Source organism: Chrysoperla carnea, chromosome 2 (genome assembly GCF_905475395.1).
Source record: "Chrysoperla carnea chromosome 2, inChrCarn1.1, whole genome shotgun sequence".
NCBI classification, from domain to species: Eukaryota; Metazoa; Arthropoda; class Insecta; order Neuroptera; family Chrysopidae; genus Chrysoperla; species Chrysoperla carnea.
The window spans coordinates 90,785,149-90,796,267 of NC_058338.1; the positions used below are offsets into that span (position 1 = coordinate 90,785,149).

At 30.1% G+C, this 11,119-nt stretch overlaps 1 protein-coding gene across 2 annotated transcripts; it reads right to left on the bottom strand.

Annotated features, from left to right (window-relative positions):
- Positions 1 to 3,965: 3,965 nt before the first annotated feature.
- On the bottom strand, positions 3,966 to 9,449 carry LOC123291903 (senecionine N-oxygenase-like). 2 transcript variants are annotated; one of them, XM_044872358.1, is made up of 6 exons: positions 9,227 to 9,449; positions 8,115 to 8,262; positions 7,558 to 7,857; positions 7,343 to 7,493; positions 5,986 to 6,149; positions 3,966 to 4,408 (listed from the first exon to the last, which is right to left on the bottom strand). In XM_044872358.1, exons 1-6 carry the CDS (start codon positions 9,412 to 9,414, stop codon positions 4,079 to 4,081), a joined length of 1,281 nt encoding a protein of 426 aa, XP_044728293.1. In that variant the 5' UTR covers positions 9,415 to 9,449; the 3' UTR covers positions 3,966 to 4,078. The 2 variants fall into 2 exon arrangements, with proteins under 2 accessions (XP_044728293.1, XP_044728294.1); XM_044872359.1 differs by lacking the exon at positions 3,966 to 4,408 and adding an exon at positions 5,766 to 5,848.
- Between the last annotated feature and the right edge of the window lie 1,670 nt (positions 9,450 to 11,119).

An 11,119-nucleotide genomic window follows, 5' to 3' on the forward strand; every position in this document is an offset into this window, starting at 1 on the left:
TTTTTCTTTTATCCCTTAATAAAGCACAAAAAAATTGAATGCGAGTAAAATAAATTAGCTGTTGGAATTTTCGTTCTAAATTCTATTAAGTTTCAGCGACTGAAATATACTTAGACTTATTAAAATTTACTGCTACAAAAACTATCAAAAACACAAAATTTAGAATTGTACGGTCATCGTACAATTCTATATAAACGAGCAATTCTTGTATATATATATATCAGCAATCTCGGAAACGTCTCCAACGATTTTCATGAAAATTGGGGCGAAAAATTGATCCAGCTAGGTTTCATTTTTAGAAAATGTCGTTTTATCCGTGTTTTCAGGAAAATAAATGAAACATTGACTGCAAAATAGGACTCTTCCTGACATCTATTGGCGACGAAATGAAGTACATTCCGGGACATTCAAATTGGTATTTGTGTGGAGACATTTTAAATGGTTCTTATATCAGTGATAAAATTTGTGCCTTTTTAACTCAAAAAATACCGAGGAAAGCTCGACCATCCAGGTACTTATTATTAAAATGACAAATATTAGTCTGGTTTCTAAAAGTGATGGCCACTATTTTTTTACCGTCTGATGAACCAAATACCACCTAAGAATGCAACGGAAAAATTTATCAATATAAACAGCTATTAATTATGCAACAATGTAGTTTTTTAAGATCACATAAAACATATTGATTTTAACTCTTATACACGGTCAGTGAGTCACCAGCTTCGCCCGTGACGGGTTCAAGCAAGATTAATTAGTATTTATAATATATTAATTAATGCTGCGTTAAATAAACAAGTATTTGCTCTTTGTCAGATATACACTAAAAGAAAAAAAACGACAGCTTTTATTTCGCTAAAAATACACAATATTTGCAGGTTGATTATTTTTTATCCTTGATCTTTTTGGGCCCTAGCAAATTTTAAGGTAAAGAAGTTTATATAAGAGTTAAGGTGGGGAAAATTGTCTTGATTTCTGAAAAAATATTGTCAGAAAATTTGAAGTCATTATAGAAGCAAAATTTGCAGAGCTTAGACAATTGAGTTCCCGGGGCACTTGATCTCTCTGACTGTCACTAAGCTATTAAGGTATTAGTCATGTATCAAACATTAACCGCGTTTTTTTTTAAACTTTTTTTTAAGTCTACAGTCAAAATTTCTCGAAAACCTTCGAATCGATTTCGCCTATACTTTGCACACTTCATTTGAATACTAATTAATCGTTTCTGAACGAAGGATTTTTTTTTGGAACTATATTCCTTATTTCAATTACAACTTATTTTTTAATCCCGGAACTAACAAAAAGGGGTGTCATAAGTTTGACCGCTATGTGTGTCTATCTGTCTGTCTGTGGTAACGTAGTACCTGGACGAATGAATTGATTTTGATTTTTTTGGTTTCGTTTGGAAGGTATATATAATAGAGATAGTTCTTAGCAAAAAAACTAAAAATATTGGCGATGATCTTCAAAATCGGCTCAATTTGGGAAAGGCTTTAAGAAAAAAGATAATTTAATGGAAAGTGTTCTTAGATGTTTCAAGTGCGAGTTTAGAGTTCCGTACCCGAAAAATTTGTCGGGGGTTTTTAAAATTTTGTAAATTTCACTTGTTAATTAAACAAAAATAGCAATTTTTGGTAAAAATAAAATTTTTTTTATTGCACTTCATCACCAAAAATTTAAAACAGAATTTTAAAAATTTAAAACAGAATGAAGAAATGAAGATAAACTTATGTAATAAAGAAATCCCTTTGGTTTTTTCATTTCAGATGATCATGATTTCAGACTGTCTACCGCATGGAAACTTTTTTTCGAGGAGACTCGGTTGTCACCAGTACCACTGGCTGAATTTTCAATATTCTTTTATGAAAATGTATTAGAATATTCTTAAAATAATGCTTAATAATACTAAATAATTATTTTCGCTTTTTCATGTACATAGAAAGTTAAACACCTTATGCCTTTTATTCCAACATGAAAATTATCTTATAATTTTTCCTTTGTTACTTAACCCAAAAAGCTTTAACATTACCCTTTAATTTTTACTTATCGAGGTTCTACTGTATTTGGCTTCTTATTAACTGAAATAAAAATTTTCTTTATATGGAATATATATTTTTTCTATACCGCTTTTACTATAATTAAAATTCATGTACAATCTTGTTTCGATTTGGCTACAAATCATTATCAATGTTAAAAGAAAACGTGTTTGGCATGTAAATTAAAATTTGTAAATAATGGTACGACAGCTGGCAACGTCTTCGAGAGTTTATTTTATTATTTTATCTAATTATAAAACTAATTCCTATTAAAATTACAGCCACACTAAAACTGTCTGGCAATCATAATTTATATTGCTAAAATAGTTGGATAGATCTACCGATTTTGATAATAAATTCGGAAAATTTTGAGAGAAGGCGAATTTAAGAAAAAAAGGTTTCTTTCACTGTAAAAAATACAGAACAGTAGTTTTCCGGTTCCGGAACGATTCGCACGACTTTCTGCACGCGTTTTTGGGACAATTTATCTTTATATTGTTTTCTTAGGTGGCGTTTTCTTGAATATCTCTGCTTCTATTGATCGGATTGAGGCAAATGAAAAAAAATTGTTTATCAAGAATTTCTGCATCGACCTTGCCTGCTATCGAACCCTGAACATAGCAAAATAATCTCAAAATCTCAAGAAAACCGCAGTAATAATATTTTCAACTGAATACTTTTCGAAAAATGAAGGAATTGAATTGAAATTGAAAAAAGATGTAACTGATCATCATAAAAATGGGTGGTAAATTTTAGCCCGATATCTAATCTCAATTTTTAAAAAAAGTTCAAGAAAATCATTCAATTTTAACTTTCGATCAATAGAAGCAGAGATATTCAAAAAAACCAAAAAAAATAATGTAGAGATGAATTGTCCCAAAACCGCGTGCAGAAGATCGTGCGGGTCATTCCGGAACCGGAAAACTCTTTTCCTACATTTTTTACAACGTAAGAAACCTATTTTAAAAAAATTAACCTCCTCTCAAAATTTTCCGAATTTATTACAAAATCCGGTAGATTTATCCAACTAAAAAGGAATGATTTGACTAAAAGTAATTTTTACAGTTTTTTTGGGGAATACGCACTAATAAACTCAATAGACGCAACCGTCCACGTGTGCCAAAATAAATAAATAAATAAATAAATAAATAAATAAAATAAATAAATAAATAACTAAAAAATCTGAACTTGAAATCAACTTTTCCGTTGCTAGCTCTTATACCATAATAAAAGTGAAATAGCAAAATAAATTGCAGTTGTTGGAATTTTCTTTTACAATTCCGTCAATGATTTTATAAATAAAACAAGGAAGTAATAGTACGTAGTAGGGGATCTACCTTGGGGCCCAAGGAAGGGATAGAAGAACCAAGGGAACTGAGGTGCTTCGTTATGGACCTTTTGAAGTGGCGACAGTGTATACAAATATTACTTACTAACTCGACCCGTTCAGAATTGGGCTCCTGTAGCCTGTGACTTACCTGTACCCGTGGCTAAAAACAACAAACAACAAATTTCGTAGAAAAGTGGTGAAAAAAACCAAAGGTTCTTAAATTAATATTATTAGAACATGTATTAAAAATAGTAATTATATGTCTAGTGCAGTAGGAGAGCATTTGTAAAAAGTAACATGTTTGCCTAATCAACTTATTATTTAAATTTAAGATATTTTTTCGTTCAAATTAGCTTTTTTAGTTAGTTTTTTTTCCTAAGCGGTACATTTCTAGACCGTGAGTATGTTTATATCGTCAAACCCAGACATTAAGCTTGAAAATGGCGGGAATCATGGAATTTGACAAAGGAATAAGGAAGATAACTAAGTGTAGGACAGAAAAAAACTTGCTAGAGTAATAAATATATATAAAATAATTTAGTCAATCAATAATTTTGTATTTTTTTAAAATGAAAATATTTCTACAAAACACAATCATTGAGGTCACAAATTTATAGAACTAAATTTTATGGACTTTCCCAAAAATTCATTCACAGGGGAAAATAAATAATCGATGAAGGTTATCTCTTGTCATTGAGTAACAGATTACACTTAATCAATAAAATTCAATTTTACTTCGAACCACTGTAAAGTTTTCATCATCAATAATATTATACAAGTCACCACGATAATGTGCTAATTCTGATTTGGCTCTATTTAATCGATCTTCGTATATTTTAAAATCTACCGGTCGTATATTTTTTATTTGTGCAATTTTTGATAAACTTGTGAAATATGCGTCATTTAAATCAGCTAATTGATGAAATTTATGCATTTTTCTACCAATTTTCCTTAGTAATTCCTCATCTTTCTGTTTTTCCATATACATTTGATGTTTTCTTGGAAATTTTGATGGGTTTTTTAAATATTCAATATAAAAACGTGTCTGGAAATAATATTTTATATCTACACTGTAAAATAAAGTACCAAGAAATATGTTTTTAACATGGTAGCAAGTAAATATTTTTTTGAATTAAGTACTGATATCGTTGAGTCAAGAAATATTTACTTGTTATAAGGACCGATAGACGTATTTTTTTACTGTGTATTTACAGTGGCGGATTTGCATCGGAAGGCGCGATTTTTTGCCACGAAATACAAAGCAGTCTTAATCATATTAGGCGCCCTTCTCATGTAAATAACCTAAACTTCTTAAATTTTGCCACACTTTAAATGTTGTCGTTCCTTAGTTCAGGCCTCACAAAAGTAATCCTAAATCCGCTTCGGTGTGTTTATATTAATCAGTCTAGTTAAAATAATCTGCCCAATCGGTAACATTTCGCGGATTAATTACAGTACCTTGATAATATTAGGTTAAAAAGGAAATAAATCCAAAAGACTTGCTCTTTTAGGATTTGATAGAGATTAGAGTATGTTATTAGAGCCTAGAATTCTCCAAAAGATTAAGTAAATTTTATTCTCTGAATTTGTGAACGTTTTGTTGCAAAATGGGAACGACAATGAAGCTACACCCAAGGAGCGCCGTTAAGAGTACTAGATTCTATTAAAATTGGGAATTGCTATAAAATTGGCGGACATACTTAAAGAATTTAAAGAATTGGCGGGTCCCTTGTGGAAATAAATCTTTTTTGCTAAACTTTGAGCATAGTTTAGCTTGCTTACATTTTCGAAATTATGGTCCTCACTGATTATTTCATTTTTATATTAAATATATGGTCATTCGCACAAGAGAAATGTTGACATCTTGTGTATATATATTATATTGAATATTCGATCACTCTTCAGAGCTTATAAATAAATCAAAAAAACTCTATTAATGTGTTAAATTTATATAGAAATTTTCCCTATAACATAAGTTTTATTCATCGTCATATTATCGTAAACTAAAAATTTTTATCGAATTATTCGTCATTCGTAATAAAAAAAGTAAATCGTAAAGTAAATCGAAAAATTTTTCTTGTCCCAGAATTTGATAAAACTTAGTTCACAAGGTAATTTAGAGCCAAATTCAAAAATCGGCTTCATTTAGCGATTGGGGTAGTATAGTTTCAGAGAAAAACGATATCCCGGATCGATTTTCGACGTTATCTCGAAAACTAATCGTCCAAATGTTAAATAAATTTGATTTTTTATTTTTTTTGGTCAAAATTAACCCATAACACGAGTTTTATTCAAATCGAAAACAAAAAAATTTCTGGAATTCGTACCTATTTTTTAAGACAAAATCGAAAAATTGTTCTTGTTACAGAATTAGACTAAAAAAATTAAAAAAACCGTGTTCATTTGGCGATTGGGATAGTAGTTTCGGAGAAAACGTCGACATCATATGTATTCAATATTCGATCACTCTGGTTTCTCTTCAGAGCTAATAAATAAATCAGAAAAACTCTATTAATGTGACATATTTTAAATTTTACTGAATTCTGAAAAACTCTTACTTTAATTAGGTAACTAAGTTTTCATAAAATCTCTGATTAACTAATCTTAAAAAAATTACATTACCTGCAAATCTAATAAATTGAATATGACCGTATGGAACGGTAATCCGATTATGGCCATAGTTGGATGTTCAATATTAATTATCTGTTTATACAGAGGCTTAACATACTCGTTTTCATATGTTAGGCCTGCTTCAGGAGTTAAAAATGGAAATGTAAGTTTGTAACCTTAACAAAAACACAAAATAAGTATTAGTTTAATAATTCTAGGAAAGAAACGTCATTGATTCGTTAGGCCAGGGATGGCGAGCCAATGGCACTTATACTTTTGATGGCTCGCGACACAATATATAAAAGTTCACTATAAAGTACCTTTTTTCTCACGAACGAACGCGAGTATTCTACCGCGCACTTGGTTGTAATTGTAATAGGTAGGGTATTCTACTATATTCGAAAAAGTAGATCAAAAGGTTCATTTTCATAATAAAAACCCACACAGAAATATATTTCAGCAAAATAAACAAACTTTCTTGCCATAAAATTAAACTAAATTAATAAACCTTTTTTATTCCCGCAAAAACGCTGTCAGCCATTTTGGTGACGTAATATTGGTAAAGACAGTCGTGTGTGTAATTATTATATGTATAGATAAAGTTAATGGTAATATAACCTACAATTACTATGAAAGCCATCATTACCTACCTATATGATGTCACGTCATGGTGGCTCGTGATTTAGGTCACGTGATATACAGATTAAAAATTGTGACTTTTAATTTCAATATAATAAAACTATAATGTGCTTTTATGACTCAAATAAGAATATTTAATACAAATTTTAATTTTTATCAAATTTCATAATTTATTTTCACTACCGAAAGTACCCTATTACATCGTGGATTACAATTGGCATTTTGAAACAAATACGAATCCGTTAATCAAAAAAGCAAACCATAGAAAAAGGAATTAATTGCATGTGCAATAAAAAACAGGAAGAAGAAAGTAAACAGTCGACGTCTATGATTAAATATGATGGTAAAAATTGGCATAGGAGCGCGGTAAGTTACTCGGTTTTCTTACTCTTTGATTATTTCGATTATAAAGATAAGAGAATTTAGCGCATCAAATATACTCTTATATCTAGAAACACAATAAATGAAAGAATCTTTCAACTGTGCAGAAATATTACAGATCCACAATAGTCTTGATGAAAGCACTGACATCAAGTTTCTGCACGTTTAACAGTTTTTGATCTATATTGCGTGGGAAACGTCATTAAGGAAGAATTAATTGCGCATCTTAACCATCACGAAGTCTAAATTATTTGACGTCTAGGGCCTTCTTAAGCATTTCCTTGAGAAAAATGGTAAGTTTATATAGGTACCTAAAGGTTCGCCCCCCCTGCGCCAGGCTAATAATTACCGGTGCAATATAATATTGAGTCGACTTCTTCTGTAGTTCCATCCTTAAAATGGATATTTGATTTATCCACATGATCGACATCCGGTTTTAATATGACATTAATTGGATAAAATTTACTGATATCATCAGCCAAATGGTTGCTTAAAAATACCTAAAATACGTAATATTTGTCTGTAATAATTAATGAGAATTTTTTTTAATCAAAAATTATTTACCTTTTGAGCGACTTTGCTTAGATGATATGTTAAATCCAAACCTGAAAATCCTGCACCAATAAGTAATACTCGTTGATTTTTAAACGGTCTTGGATTTCGAAAATCATGACTGTGTAGTTTTTTTCCATTAAAAGTTTCAATTCCCTTTAAATGTGGATAGTTTGGTGCATGACGTGGACCAGTTGCAATTATCACAGCATCAAACTGATATAGTGTTTCTTCTTTTGAAAGAAGATTTAAAGAAGTCAACTCCCATCGATTATTTCCAATGGGTTTAACTTTTTTTACGTGATTATAAAACTAAAAAAAAATATTTAAAATTGTAAGTAACATTCCTGAATAATGCTGAGAAAGACTCTATCTAGCGATAGAAAAAAGTACTATAGATTTTAGCTCGCATAGATATATAATATTTAACGGAAATTTTGTGTACAATCTTGTAAATCATACACAAAGAAAATCATACAATATCGTACACTTATAAAAGAGGTTAATGTAACAATTTCGACTTCTACGTTATCGAGGTTCTATTGTACAAAAAAATAATTGTTGCTTACCTTTACATGTTTCCGTAAATCGAAATGATCAGCGAAGTCATGAATATATTTTAAAACGTCTTCATGCTTAAGATACGATGTAAAATTGTATGATGTTATATTATTTGGATAATCTGGAATACTCATTAATTGTGATGGTAAGTTTGATCTACAAATAATGAAAAGTATTTTATTTCGGTTAGTATTTAGCTTAAATTGAAATCATTTTAAATTAATGCCACGCGAAAATTATTGCTGCTACTTTGCCGTTTTCACGGTCAAAAAGGGTTATTTCATTATTTGTAACATCAAGTCAATTAAAAGGTCTTTTCAAATTAAAAAAAGAAAAAGAAATTTATTATTTAAGGATGTATGGAGTGCCAGAGCAATTTTGAATAAAAGGCTTGATTTTTTTATATGAAATTTTGCTCCTACTTTGCCGTTTATCGCGGTCAAAAAGGGTTATTTGTAACAGCAAGTCAATTAAAGGGTCTTTTCAGTTAAAAAAAAAAGAAATTGATTATTATTTAAGGATGTATGGAGTGCTAGAGCAATTTTGGATAAAAGGTTTGATTTTTTTTATATGAAGTGGAACTAAGTCTAAATCAAATTTGAAAATTTTAGAGGGGTTGCCCGATTATTTAAAAAAATTAATGACTTCAAAAGTAGACATATTTAACATTGGTCTTATGGCAAAACGGCCATATGGATGGATGATATGTTTTCATAGTTTTCTCCAAAACTAGTTGGAAATTAAAAAAAAAACAACTGTTTAAATTAAAGTTAAAACCTTAATAAATTATCGAAAAAAAACTCGTTGTGCCCGACTAATTAAGGGTGTATAAAGACGGCAGTAGGGACACAAATTAAAAATTTTTTTTTCAATTTTAATGGTGTATTATGTTATAACTTGAATATAAGACGAAAAGCAAGAACAAAATTTTTCGATATCTGAAATAATTTTCAAAATATGCAAAATTGAAAATTTTGTTTAATTATTTAGCTTTCATCAAAGTTGAAAATAAGGTACAAATAATTTCAACCACAAGTCTAAACTTGCCTTGGCGCACGTACTACCTTAAAAGTAGTTTTGATCGGCTAAGAGTTTTGACTGTAACATGTACATTCAATACCTTAAGCCTTCATATAAACTTGTGTGTACAGGTAATCCAAATTCGTCGGTACCAACTTTATCCGTGTACAACCAGACTCCTCCAACATCTTTAGATTGTTCAAATACTGTGCACTGTATATTATTTTTAATAGCATGATGTAAGGATAGCAAACCTGCGATCCCAGCACCAATTATTGCAATATGCATTGTATTTTATTCACATAAAAATATAATTACAACTATTAATTAAATAATTAAACTGACAAACTTTAAGCATACATATATTGATGATACATAATCGTTATTCAAATACAGAGTGTTTCGGTTAAAATTTAAAGAAACTTCTTTCATAGTAATAATATTATTCTAAACAAGTATGGGTGGGTATGGGTATGGAGGTTAGTGGGCCATGCTCGAGCAACGGGCCTCGAAGCAATGGTTCAGAGCACCTAGCCAAATAGACCATTGTACTCTATCCCCGCTACGCTTTTCAGTGGCTATTATAACCAACTGATGTACTGAAACCCAGGATCTTTCTAAACAAGTAAAATTTACAAAATTTAGAAAACTTCCGACAAACTTGTGGGTACGGAGCCCTAAAATCGCACTTGAAACATATCTAAGATCTCTTTCTATTAAATTACCTCTTGTCTTAAAGCCTTTTCTAAACTGAACCGATTTTGAAGATCATTGCCAATATTTTAATTTTTTCGGGTACGGAACCCTAAACTCGCCCTAGAAACATAGCAAAGAACACTCTCCATTAAATTACCTATAAAACGAAACAAAAAAATATTTCAAAAAGAGTTCATCCGTTTAAGCGCTATGATGCAACAGACAGACAAACAGATAGACAGACAAAGCGGTCAAACTTATAACACCCCTTTTTTTAGTTTGAGGGTTAACAAGTTATTAAGGCTGTTTTGTACAATTTTGATTGGGGTGAAAATTGCTAAGAATCTTCTTAAATACCTATTCATTGACGTGAAAAATAATTGATAAAGAAAAGTGGTTTTTCAGACATGAATGATTAAAGTTACAAATGAATTTCAAGCTCTGCGATTATACCCTTTACTCTATCGATTTGAAATTTGGATATGTTATAGGTATTCATACTCTACCCACCCTGGGTGTTATTTTTCGAAAATCTTTTTATTTTTTCGAATTTTCATGATTCACACCCAGGTATTTTTTATTATTCAATTGTACCTGAATATGAACAATGATTTACATGGGAAAATTAACAAGATTTTCGAAAAATAAAAGTACACATGGCAGGTAGAATATAATATATCCAAATAACATCAAATCGATAGAGTAAAGGGTATAATCGCAATGCTTGATTCTCTACAACTTTTGATACAAAGAAACGAGGTATTCTCAAAAAACTGATTTACCTTTAACCTTTAACCTTGCTTGTCTAAGGATGCTGCCACGTTCTTGACCACAGTCACGTGACCATATGTGACTTTTAAAGGTTTGTATAAATATTCAGCTTATTTCGTAAGTTGACCGTCTTTTTTTACTAAGATGAGTGAATTATAATACAGATATTGGTTATACGTACAAATTTACTTAAAACGATATGTGCGGGAATCTAGTAAACACCATATTGACGTGAACCACCGTATACATTTTATGAATGAATTCTTTATCTGCATATTTGAATTTAAAAACAGATTTAAAGGGTAAACAATTATTGACCTTGATAAACTCTCATTACGTATTCCTTCGGAAGCATATAATTATTTTAACTACAATTAAATAATTTTTATCTTTCATTTTTATACCATGCATATATGTAATATGCAAGGTATTCTAAGTTTAGTCCAAAGTTTGTAACGCTTAAAAATAATGATGCTAGGGAAAAAATTTTGTCATAACTGTTCATAAAATCACCTAATTAGTCCAT